This window comes from Camelus ferus, chromosome 19 (genome assembly GCF_009834535.1).
Source record: "Camelus ferus isolate YT-003-E chromosome 19, BCGSAC_Cfer_1.0, whole genome shotgun sequence".
In the NCBI taxonomy this organism is placed as follows: Eukaryota; Metazoa; Chordata; class Mammalia; order Artiodactyla; family Camelidae; genus Camelus; species Camelus ferus.
In genome coordinates, this window is record NC_045714.1 from 35235980 (window position 1) to 35249000 (window position 13021).

General features: G+C 43.8%; 1 protein-coding gene across 1 annotated transcript; it reads right to left on the bottom strand.

The window, feature by feature from the left end:
• Window positions 1–357: 357 nt before the first annotated feature.
• DEFB119 (defensin beta 119) lies at window positions 358–9463 on the bottom strand. The gene is made up of 2 exons (XM_006192533.2): window positions 9309–9463; window positions 358–616 (listed from the first exon to the last, which is right to left on the bottom strand). The coding sequence occupies exons 1-2, from the start codon at window positions 9364–9366 to the stop codon at window positions 423–425; spliced, it is 252 nt and encodes an 83-aa protein (XP_006192595.1). The 5' UTR covers window positions 9367–9463; the 3' UTR covers window positions 358–422.
• Window positions 9464–13021: the final 3558 nt, after the last annotated feature.

A 13021-nucleotide genomic window follows, 5' to 3' on the forward strand; every position in this document is an offset into this window, starting at 1 on the left:
CTTATTCTACATTACACCAGCTGGTTAGGGAGTTCTTCCTTGGACTAGGATGTATTTGTTACAGGACCTCCGTCTACTGCCCTATGCATCATTCCCACTGGTTCTGGTCCCCCCCACTGAGTCCAACATAGCACAGACTAAGTCACGGCTCTGCCTGCACCCTGCAACCCCTCCTCAATGGGCTCAAGCACATTCTCTCCCCATCATCACTGATGTGTCTAGATTCTCTCTCTCTTGGTCACTCCAGTTGTTTCCAGCCTTCTCTCTCACAGGTCTGGATCCAGAGTGGGACAGATCTCTCACCATGCAAAACCCAGTCTCTCACTGCGATTTCCAATGGATGAAAGACACACAAGGTTGGCAGGTGCATGAATTTTAATGAGGGGTATTGGCAGCAGGTTGAGGATGGTGATCACTAGCACTCAAGATATTTTTGGCCAGCGGTTCTCTTGGCTCCAGTCGTTTTTCCCCTCCTTGCCATAAATGTCTATCCTTACGTAGGACTGGAGGCAGCATGACTGATAATTTCTGCAGTTGAGGTAGGGCTGTTCAGCCTTTTTGCAAGAGGGTCTACAGATTCCCAAGTTACCCATGCATCGAAGGATGTGACGTCTGCCTGGCCAAAAAAACAAAAACAAAAACAAAAACAGTTAATTTCTATTTAGCAGTAACATAGATCTGATGAGTCAGAGAGCATAGTAAAAACATAAAGAGCTAAAACAATAAAGAGATACCACTGCACATCTATTAGAATGACCCAGAACTGGAACAGTGAAAACATCAAATGCTGGCAGGGAAGTGGAGTAACAGGAACTCTCATTCATTGATGGTGAGAATGAAAAACGGTCTAGCCATTTTGGAAGACATTTTGGTGGTTTCTTACAAAACTAAACGTAATCTGACCTTATAATCCTACAACTGCACTCCTTGGTATTTACCCAAAGGACTTGAAATTTCATGTCCAGGAAAAAATCTGCACACAGAGATTTATAGTAGCTTTGTTCATAAATGCCAAAATTTGGAAGCAACCAAGATGCCCTTCAGTAGGTGAGAAGATAGATAAATGGTGATACATCCAGACAATGGAATATTATTTGGCGCTAAAAAAGAAATGAGCTACCAAGCTATAAACAGACATGGAAGAAGCTTAAATGCATATTAATCACTAAGTGAAAGAAGCCAAAGTGAGAAGGCTAAATACTGTTTGATTCCAACTATGTGACATTCTGGAAAAGGAAACAATAAAAAAGAGCAGTGGTTACTAGGGATTGGAGTAGGGGAAGAGACGAGTAGGTAGAGCACAGAGGATTTGGAGGGTGGTGAGAATACTCTGGGTGATACTATATTGGTGGATTCATGTCATCATACATTTTTCCAAACCCATAGAATGTGCAACGCCAAGAGTGGATCCTAATGTAAACTATGCACTTTGGGTGATTTGAATGTAGATTCATCAATTGTAACAAATGTACCAGATGTTGAAAATAGGAGTGGTCCTGCAGCAATGCGGGCAAAAAGCTACGGGAAATCCGTCCCTTCTCAATTTTGCTGTGAACCTAAAACTGGTCCAAAAAAATAAGTCTTTTTATTTAACGAATCCCTTAGAAAATAAAGCTGCTATGAACATTTGCCTACAAATTGCTGGAACTAAATTTTCATTTCTCTGGAATAAAGGCCCAAGAGTACATTGGCTGGGTAGTATAGTCATTGTGTATTTAGTTTTTTAAGAAAGAAACTACCAAACAATTTTCCAGGGCATGGTTGTACCATTTCACAGTGTATAAAAGATCCAGTTTCTCTGCATCCTTTCCACTATTTGGTATTGTCACTACTTTTTAATTGAAGTATAGTTGATTTACAATGTTGTGTTAGTTTCAGATGTGCAGCAAAATGATTCATTTATATGTATATATGTATATATATTCTTTTTCAGATTCCTTTCCATTATTGCAACATCTTGAATATAGTTCTCTGTGCTGTACAGTAGGTCCTTGTTTATCTATTTTATATGTAGTAGCGTGTCTATTTTAATCCCAAACTCCTAATTTATCCTTCCCCCACTTTCTATTTTGGTAGCCATAGGTTTGTTTTCTGTGTCTGTGAGTCTATTTCTATTTTGTAAATAAGTTTCTTTGTATCATTTTTTTAGATTCCACATATAAGTGATATCATATGATATTCGTCTTTGTCTGACTGACTTCACTTCGTATGGTAATCCTGAGGTCCATCCATGTTGCTGCAAGTGGCATTATTTCATTCTTTTTTATGGCTGAGTAGTATTCCAGTGTGTGTGTGTGTGTGTGTGTGTGTGTGTGTGTGTGTGTATAACATCGTCTTTATCTGTTTATCTGTCAATGGACATTTAGGTTGCTTCCATGTCTTGGCTATTGTAAATAGTGCTGCTGTGAACATGGGGGTGCGTGTACCTTCTTAAATTAGAGTTTTCTTCAGATATATTCCCAGGTGTGGGATTGCAGGATTATATGGTGTCACTGTTTTTAATTTTAGTGGTTCTAATAGGTATGTAGGGAACCTTACTGTGGTTTTGCATTTCCCTAATTGCTAATGATGTTGAACATCTTTTCATGTGCTTATTTGCCATCTGTATATCCTCTTCAGTGAAATATCTTTTCATGTTTTTCTTCAAATTGAATCATTTGTTTTTCACTGTTTTGACAGTTGTTTTTATATTCTGGATACAAGTTCTTTGCCAGATGTGTGATTTTTCTCCCAGTCTGTAGTTTGTCTTTCCATCTATCCTTTTCACAGGGTCTCACAGAGTGAAAGTTTTACATTTTACATTTCCAATTTATTGATTTTTTTTTCTTTTTTGGATTAACGCTCTTCATTTCCAAGAACTTTTCACTTAGCCCTAGGTCTGAAAGTTTTTCCTATATTTCTTCTACAAGTTTACATTTTACATTTAAGTTTGTGATCTATTTGGGGTTAATTTGTGGAAAATCAGTTGGTTGTACTTGTGTAAGGCAATTTCTGAGTTTCCTATTCTGTTCCACTGATCTATGTGGCTGTCTCTCCACCAGGAACACACAGTCTTGGTTACTTTAGCTATATAAATCTTGAAACCTAGTAGAATCATTCCTCTGACTTTTTCTTTGTTTTTAGCTATGCCCATTCCTTTGTGGACTTCTTTATAGACGAGATACAGACAGAATAATCTCATCTATGTCCACAAAAAAGCTTTCTGGAATTTTGATAACAATTGTGATAAATGTGTCTTTCAACTTATGGAGAGTTGACATATTTCCTCGTTGAATCTTACAATCTATAATCACACTATGTCTCTTCACTTATTTATAGTTTTGATTTTTTTATCACCATTCTATAGTTTTCAGCCTGCAATTTCTGTACATGTTTTATTAGGCTTACACTTAAGCGTTTTATTTTTTTGGAATGATTGTGAATGGTATTGTAATTTTAATTTCAATGTTCACATGTTCAGTGATAGGATATAGAAGTATAACTGATTTTTAGATAATGACAGTTGGACCCCTGGCCCTCTATGGTCTTCAATATCAAACCCAAACTTCTGAACTGGCATTCAAGGGCCTCTCATTCATTCCTCAAATGGTTAGTGGCACCCACTCTTTGCCAGGCCTTGAACTTGCTGCTAAGAACATAGGGTCCCCTATGTCCAAACGGGCTTAATACACACACACTCAAACACACACTGAAAACCTAAACCCTTGCATTGAATAAAAGGGATCTATTCAATTTTATTTTCACCAAAGAACATATGTTGTCCAAGCAAGGATGAGGAGAGATAAGGAGGAAATATTTTTATTCGTGTGGTGCTTGGACAAGAATCAAAGATGAATTCCTCATCCAAGTATCAAATGTAACTCAGACTGTGGACACTGCTGTGCAAACAGAGGCTGACTTGAGCTTAAGCTACACCAGCAGGCCTGTGTATCAGTCCCAGGAAAGGTCCAGGACAGGTGCCCAGCCATCCTTGCTTTGGGGTCAACGCTTCTACAACCGCCGGGTCAACCCCTCATCTCAGGGGCGCCTGCTCTCCACAGACAAAGTTTATCCCCATCTTCACTCCTCAGCCTACAAGGAAGAAAAGAGAGATTCCAGGAAGCCTTACAAGAGCAAAAACACCACTCTTTCTGTCATATCCCCTGGAGATGAGATCCTTTTCCATTTTCCTTGAGAAGGAAGGCCAATGTGGGACTTGGGTCCAAAAGAAGACTGTACGGCAGGGAGGGTATAGCTCAAGTCATAGAGCGCAGGCTCAGCATGCACAGGGTCCTGGGTTCAATCCCCAGCACCCCTTCCAAAAATAAATAAATAAACAAACCTAATTACTACCCCCCCAAAAAAGAAAGAAAGAAAATAGATATTCTACACCTTTCTAAAAGAAGAAGAAGAAGAAGAATGTACAGAGGATACATCTGAGATGGGAGAGCAGGCAGGCCAGCCTGCTTCAATCTTCCCCCCTGGAGAGAGGCCACGGCACCCCAGAAAGGAGTTTCAAAGATATTCAAACTAACTGGAAAGCTTTTGTCAGGGGGGCTGCAGCTCCTCCCACCTGCCCTCCTACCAGGCCTATATCACTATGTGCCACCACCCACAGTATCACCCACAGTGACTTAATGTCACCTTCCATGTCCCTGTAGCCCTCTCACCAGAACTCAGAGGAAAATCTGCTTATCAATGCCGTCATTGTTTTGAACCTACTTATGAACATAGGCTACTTTTCCTCCTTGGACCTCAGTTTCCTCATCTGTGAAATGGGAAGATAAGAGAAAGTTGCCTAGATTAGAGATTCTCACAGTTTGAGTGCTATCTGGAATAAAGAAAGTTTGACAAGGCAGTTGGAAATGGAATCTTATCTCCCAAAAGAATAATTTGACGAAATTTTCAAGATTTCACCTGCCCAGACCCTAAGTCCAGACATTCAGACAAGGGGATTAGGTATCTTCTGAAAATTTACAGTGACTTAGTAGTGAGTTCCAAGCCCTTTTTTCACCCCACCATCCCACCATTCCCCACGGTTGTCTCTACGTAAAGCACAGAGGAGGATCTTAACAAGTGTTGTTCACCAGAAAGTCACATCTGAGCCACCCTGGGCTTAACACCAGGCATACAGATGTAAATAAGTTGTCTTCTCACCCCCTGAGGATTTCCATCTGGTATGTGTATGTTTGGGGATGGGTGGGAAGGGGACAATGACAAATAATTCCACACTAACAGGATATGTGCCATACCTTCTTAAGAGTGACTCTTTGGGAAGCCAGTCGGAGCTGAGTTTGAATCTCTGCTCTCTTAATGTCATGTGACCTTGGCTAATTATATCACCTCCTAGACCTCTGTTTCTTCATCCATTGAGACAGGGATAAGAAGAAGGTTGTTGTAAGAAGAGAATGATTTCAGGCCTATAAACACCAAGAACAGCACCTGGCACAGAAGTGTCGATGACAACTATTATATAGCTATTATCATTAGAATCATTAAGAAATAGTGAGACAGAGCTTGGGTGATGGCTTTCCAGGGTGGGGCATTAACTGGGCTCTGAAGGGTGAGGGGCTCATCCCAGAGATAAGCCTGGTGATGGGGACAAGGTGGTGGGGACCCATGGACCAAAGCAACGTGAGGAGCAGGGGAGGATGGTGGGAGCTGAAGAGAAAGCCCAAGAGTGGCAGTCATGAGAAACGAGGCTGGGCCACCACGTGAAGGTCCTGAATGCCCAACCCCGGGGCAGTGAGGACCAGAGGAAGATATGTAAGCAGGAGAGCAACACAGTCAGATGAACTTCCTAGAAATAATCCTCCTGATAACAGAGACTAATGCAAAGAATATCTGGAGGCAGGGAGGCCAGCAAGGAAGTGTTTTGGATGGTCTCATCCAGGGCTTCAAGGCACAGGTAGCTCTGGTGAGCAGCCTCAGACCCCAGGTCACAGACATGAAGGCTGTGAAGTGGGCTTGGAGGTGGGCTGTGAGGCCAGAGCAGGATCTGAATTCCAGGCTCAACCCTAACAGTTGTGGGTTTCTAGACAAGAATTCAAATAGAGGTTCATGTATCCTATGCCTGAATAGTTAGTAGTTATGAATCAAGCTAACAAGCAGCATAAATAAAATATACCTTATTGCCCTTTATGAAAGATCCCTTCAGAATAACCTGGAAGGTCAGATCTGAGTTTATAACTCTTGGAGTCAGAGGTCCATGCAGCCCGAGAGGAGCTGGCTCAACTCCCAGCCCAGATCTCTTCTTGCCCGTCCCCAGCTCCACCCAGTTCTCATGTGCAGTCGTGGACACTCCAGCCTGAACCTCCAAGCTCTGCCCTCAGCCCCTGCAAAGAGGAGTGTCCCTTGGCATTTCTCCTGCCTAGATGTGCAGACGCAATAGACCCCACCTTCCAGGGGTAAACCTGGAGGGAAAGTCCATGCAGTCCCTGAAAGCACAGGGGTTCTTTGGGTGGGGAGTTCCAGACCCCAGCTACTCAAAGCATGGCCTAGTGGACCATGGGCAGGTGGTCTGGGCAGATCTCTGGGCAGATCAAGCCCCCTTACCCCCAAGAACTCCTCACCCATGAGGAGGGACTTAGCCAGAGGAAGCCCAGAGTAGGACCATGATCAGAGGAGGAGGGGTCTCTCTTTCCAGAGTCTAAGAATGGAAATATTGAATCGAGAGCAAATTATCTCCATGGTTCAAAGTGAACTCTGTCTCTCTGTCTCTATGACAGGCACCGTGCCTCAGAGTACTTCCGGGCTCTGACCTCACGGCAGGGAACACAGTCCAGGGGTGAACAACTGTGTTGGATAAATGAGACCCAGAGAATAGGATTTGAGATGACAAAGACTAGGAAGAGCCCCAAGTCCTCCAGCTGTCCAATCAGAATTCTTCATTGTTCCCGACTGGTTAGTCTTCTCCCAGGCTAAATTCTTAGTTCAAATGAGACAGGCATCTGTTTTCCTCACAGTCTAACGCAGCACATATTCCTCCAATGCTTAAATCAATGAACATAACAACAGCTAACATTTATTGGGGGCTTACTATGGACAGGGCACTGCATTCTGCATTATCCATTTCATTCTTACCGCAATCCTGAGATAGGTTATATTCACCCCATCTCACAGATGGGGAAGCTGGAGTTCTGAGAGGTGTATATGCATGGAGTCTGACTCATAAGTGAGACAGGACAGCTGAGGTTGAATGAATGAATCAATGAATCCACAGAAGAAGGTAAAAAACAAACGATGAACAAATTTGATTACAAATGAGTAAATTTATGTGCTTTATCTTTTTTTTGGTATTTGGAAACCTTCTGATCCTTGGGGCTGTGGGCTCTCAAGCATCAAAAGGCATTTTGGGGGGAAAGGTTATGGCTCAGTGGTGACAGTGCATTCCTAGCATGTACTAGTGCTAGTCCTGGATTCAGTCCCTAGTACCTCCATCAAAAAATAAAATAAAATAAGTAATAAACCTAATTACCTCCCCCCTGAAAAAAAAAAGTAATCTTTAAAAAAAAAGGCATCTCAGCCAACTTCCCTAGAAATCCAAGGATTTGGGCTCTACTCAGTCCCTGTCCACCCCAGCTCACTCACCCCCAAGATGGATCAACTCTCTCAGCCCAAGGATTCTCCCACTCTCAAGGTATTAGCTGTGTCTTTAAGTCTCTTGGCTTCTCATATGTTCTTCTCAGTCCACTCTGATCCAATAGCCTTTCCTGAAGCCAGTAGATGAGGAACTATGTCCAAGACTGAAATCATTACCCCACGGATGTGGCCCAACCCCATCGATATCTCTCTGCTAATTCTTAACACCCATTCTGCCATCCCCCCCCCCACCCTCAATCCATTTGGAATAACCTTCCTCATGATTGACTGACACAAGAAACAGATTTGCGAGTTTTAATGGAATGTGGGAACTAAGGAAACTGAAGCAAAGTAATTTTATCCACGATTTCCATGTGTCTTCCCTGAATTGTCAAGTTTGGCTTTAATGATTTACTTGTTTGTTGGGCGAGGAGTGGTCCAGGGGAGGACTCCATCAATTGTCATTGGTTTGATCGTCAAATAACGACTAAGGACACAGCACCGTTTACGATCTGAGCAGCGTGTGACGCTGTCTTCATTACTTTTGCACACCAACCGGCAATGTCCATTCAGCCAACAGTCTGTTACTGGGCATAGGAACAACCATTAAGGATGTTAGTATCCCTCAATGGAAAGACAAGAGGAGGAGGGGCAGGAGGGGAAAAGGGAAGGAGAGAGTTGAGTAGGTAATGCTAGACCCAGTCCCAGGAAAGGAAAGAAGAGGTCTCGCGAGGGGAGAGAACTGAGGCAATTGTTCCAACGTTGAGAACTTAAGGATTTTACAAAAGCCTTTTTCAGAATCCCCCCTTTTTGTCTTCATATCCCCCAAGCTCCTACTCCTAACTTTGAAGCCAATCACATGAAGCCAATGAAGTTCCCACCTAATGGAGCTGAGGAATAATGGGAAAAGGACCGTGAACACCTGTAATACTAGGAAATGGAAGAGATTCACCCACGTTTCAACAGACTCAGCTCCTTATCCTTAGCCTGACCTTGTCTAGCTTGAGCCCAACAAGTCCCAGCTCCAGCCACAACCCAATCTCCAGTCCTCCTTGATCCCATATTCACCCAAGCCAAACTCAAATACCAGTCTAATCTTAATAAGAACTCCCATCCGTACCAAACCCAGTGCCCCTGGAGCCCAACTCCAAGCTAAACCCCAATCTAATCAAGGCACCAAACTCAGTCCTGAGCAGCTGTCCATCACCTAGCTGAACCTCAAACACCCCGCACCATCCAGTACACCTGCCAGCCTCAGCCCAAGGCCCAGCCTAATCCCCAACACCAGCTCTACTCAACCCAAAACCCCATGCCCTCCTCCAGCCTGCTCCAAGCCATCAAGAAAGCCCAACTCCTTACCTCTAGCTCATCCTCATCTTCCCTCTATCACTTCAACCCCAGAGTCTTTCCACCCCCTTATAATTCCCCTTCCCAGCCTTCAATCTAATCTCCCAAAGCTCCCAGCAACTCCCAAACCTGCACCAAACCCTTCACCATTAAGTCCTCTCCCAAGATCCCACCAGAATACTAGCCTGCCGTTAAGTTCATGTGCTCCAAACTTCTATCATCCCCCCACCTTGGCAAAAAGAATCAGGGAGAGATGTGGACATGAGATGATTGTTAGAAAACCTCCCAAAACCACTTGAAATAAGGAAAGGTTTCAGATGTTGCCCAATTAGGCGGAAAAGGAGGGGGAGGGGAGAAGTCTGTGACCAGGATCCCAGACATCTGAGAGACACCCAAGTTACCTGATACCACTGGTTCTGTGGCCAGAAGGATGGCAAGAAACAGGAAAAGACACTTCATGGCTGGAAGGTCACAGGAGAAGGAGGCAGCTGTGCTGCTGGGTATGGAAATAGAGTTCTCTGCAGCAGGGATGAGCCTTGCTTTTATTGGCAGGACTGTGGGCAGTGAATTATAGCAGAAGAGGATTTATATCAGATCAGCCAGGCCAAAGGACAGTGTGTAGCAGATGTCGTAGCAAAGCACAAGATGAGAGTGTGGGAAACTGGCCAGCAACTGTGCCCAAAGTGCCTTTCCCTCCTGGTAAGGAGACAGGCAAATTAAAGCCATTTGGCCTTTGGAGATCCACAAAGGAATTAATTAATGCACAAATACATCTCAAGAAACACTTAATTTTTAAAAAATACTCATTCTCAACTTTCTAACAGAAAGACACACACATGTATGTCTTTCTGAATCTTGAACTTGCCAATCTCATTCCCAGTTCAAACCTCTAGTGTGTGTCATTTGTTCTTCCTGTAAAGTTCTGCCTTCAGCGCTGCCCACAGCCACCTCCTACTCATCATTCAGTCTCCTCAGCTCCAACGTCACCTTCTTTGGAGAAGCTTTTCTGGGTCACCTTAGATAAGGGTTCTCCCACCCACAGTCACTCTGTGTCATAATAATTTGTTTTGTGACCTTCATATATTTATCTGTTATTTTTAAATTTATTTTACATGTTTAAACTTTGTCTCTCCCATTAGAACATCAGAAATTTGCCCTGTAACCCTACTGCCCGTAGCATCACCTGACGTATTAATTAGGAAATGACTTCAACTATTTTAACAGACGTCCTCCCCAAACAATGATTCCAAAAGACAGATACTGATTTCCTTCTTATATAAAAGTCTGGCCAGCAGTCAAGTGTAGCAGCTTCATGACTCAGCAGGGAGCAAGATTCCACCTGGCTTGATGCTGTGTCGTCCTTATCAGGCAGCTTCATTTGATGATCCATGGGGGCTGCTCCAGTTCCCAACATCGAGTCCCCAGTCCAGCCGTCAGGGAGAAGGGAAGGAAGGAAATGAAGTACGCACCTTTCCCTTTAAGAGCCCCACCCAGAATCTGCACACGTTGCTTCCATTGCAGTCCAGTGACCAGAGCTCATTCAGAGGGCCATATCTAGCTGCAAGGGAGGCTGGAAATAGTTTCTTTATTCTGGGCAACCATGGCCACTAGCTAAAGTTCAGAGGGGGGGTCTTACTAAGAAGATGGGAAAGACAGGTCTTGGGGAGGAGCTAGCAATCTCTGACACACTGGGTATGCTGCAGGTGCTTAATAAGTGTTTGTAGACTGAACAAAGAACATATACACTGAATAAGGCTGTAAGAAGTGATCTAATGGGGAGGCAACCCAAGTCCTTCTAGAGCGTAGAGAAAGCCTGGGGACTGCGCCCGTTCAGCCGAGCTTCAGAAGTTGATAAAGGGCTCAGCGTCAGGCAGAATTTAAGAGACTATGAGGGGAGACAGAGAGAGAAGAGAATTCCAGAATCTTAGACTACTGGAGTAAGGTAAACATTCTGATCCTCCTATGAAAAAATACCAATCATAATAGCTCCTGATTTAATTAAATGCAATAACTTTTGTAAACTATTTAGCAAAGGATCTGACACATAGTAGTGCTGAACCATGATTCACTATCATTATTATTATTTTTCATCACTGTTATTATTGTCATCCTCAGAACCAGCCTCAGAAGTGGAAGTCACACGCCTCCATCTCACGCGTGACAAGATTGAGACTTACGTGACGTGAACTGCTCAATGGCCTCCTGGATGGGGAGAAGAACGGAGAGCAGAAAGCAGATTTTTCAAAGAGGAATGTCAGGGGAGTGGTCGGCAGGCAGCTGTGGCTGTGAACGTTGGAGACAGACGGGGAGGTGAGGCAGATGCCAAATCATCCTATGGGGCCTTCGATGCCATGCTCAGGGCTTTGGAATCCATCTCTAAGCAATGGGAAATAGGAAGCTCTTTTAGAGAGAACCATGGTGGCATGGTCAGATTTCTTTTTACCCAGAAAAATCTGTCTTCAGCCTGTGTTGAAAATAATTGCCAGGGTGGAGGCAAGCAAGGGAAGATTAATAAGAAGGCTGTTGCTTCCCTAGGGAATTACAAGGTCTGCATCACAACTGAGAAAAATCAATGTAAAGGATGTGAGAGAAGAAAATCATCACTGTGAGCTGGAACCCACAGAGATGAACCTCTCCCCCATGCTGTGGGAGTAGCCACCATAACCCGCTCATGAGCACTGACTGTCTGTCAAGTTGGTGACAAGTCTTTCACAGGTCTAGTCTCACTTCATCCTCACAGCAGCCAGGTATGGTTTCCCCCCTATTGTACTGCTTTGAAATCAAAAGCTCAGAAGCATAAGCATTTTGCTCAACTGTCCAAATGGGAAATCCAGGATTTGAACCCATGTCTGACTGGCTTCTGTCCGCAACCTGGTCTCCCATTGTTTCTTCGGACTTGGCCTCACAGGGGTCCCAGCCAAGGGAGGAAGCCAGTCAGAAAGCAACCTCTAGTGATGCTTGCCTAGAAAATTTTGAGGAGTCTCTGCAGAAAGAAGATGCAGGTAAGATCAGAAAACTGAAGGTCACCTGTTTGTGACCTTTGTTATTTTATAACAGGTTTACTGAAGTATAATTTACATGTTATAAAATCCACTCATTACGTGTACAAGGCAGTGAATTTTAGTAAATTCACAGTACCACTATCACTACAATCCAATCTTGAATGTTTCCATCACCCCCAAAATATCCCTCCTACCCATTTGTTGTCATTACCCATTCCCACCCCCAGCCATGATGGAAATAATATTTATAATAATACCATCGACTATGTATTAAGCATCACCTGAGGTTAATCCTTACAAGGAGGGATGTCTGACCCAGGAGGAAGCCGTGGCTTAGAGAAATAAAATGACTGAACCAGGGCCACTGAGGGGATCAGGATTCAAACTCACAACTCTCTCCAAAAGAGCCCTGACCATGAGGAAGGTCCTGAGAAAATGTGTTTGTAAAGATGTGGGAGATACCACATTTTTTAAGCCAAGGGGAAATACACTGCATAATCAGATATAGGGGATATAAAAGAAAGAGGAGCTGGTCAGAGAAAAATTCAAGAGAAGCAGAAGGAGATGGAGTCAAAGAATTAATAGAAAACACAGGACCTCAACAGAGGGAGATCTCCTCTGAGAAGGGGGTTTATAGAGTGACTTTATAGCATTGCACTTAAAATCTCATACTTTTATGTCAAACAGACCTGAATTCAAATCTTACCTCAGAGACTTGCTATTTCTGTGGCTGCTGTAGATATCCATCTGTTTTGTTGTTTTGTTTTGCTTTTGTCTAACATCTGAATCTATCTTCCATTTGGAATAAATCCCCTCACCCTAGAGGTTTTGGGGACCTGCAGTGCCGCCTCCCATAATTCACTTGTGTTCCTGCCCCTCTGGGATGTGAGCACGTGGCCTAGGTTCAGCCAATCAGATGCCCCCTTTCTGTTCTTTGAATCAGGCGCTCGTAATTCCTGAAAGCAGGAACAGTGGAGGATTCATCTTAGCAAAAGAACCCACCCACAGTGCTAGCCAGTGTCCAGGGCAGCAGGGAAGCAGGGCAGGTAGGGGTGGAGCTCAGGGTCCCAAGCAGGGGGTTCAGTGGCAGCTGTGTCCTCACTGAACTGGGT

Excerpts from the sequence above, each read along its gene's own strand:
- DEFB119 (XM_006192533.2), bottom strand. The coding sequence starts at position 9,366 with ATGAAGTGTCTTTTCCTGTTTCTTGCCATCCTTCTGGCCACAGAACCA. Across the intron at positions 617-9,308 it reads CACAGAACCAGTGGTATCAG|GCAGACGTCACATCCTTCGA; the intron begins GTAACTTGGGTG and ends TTTTTTGGCCAG.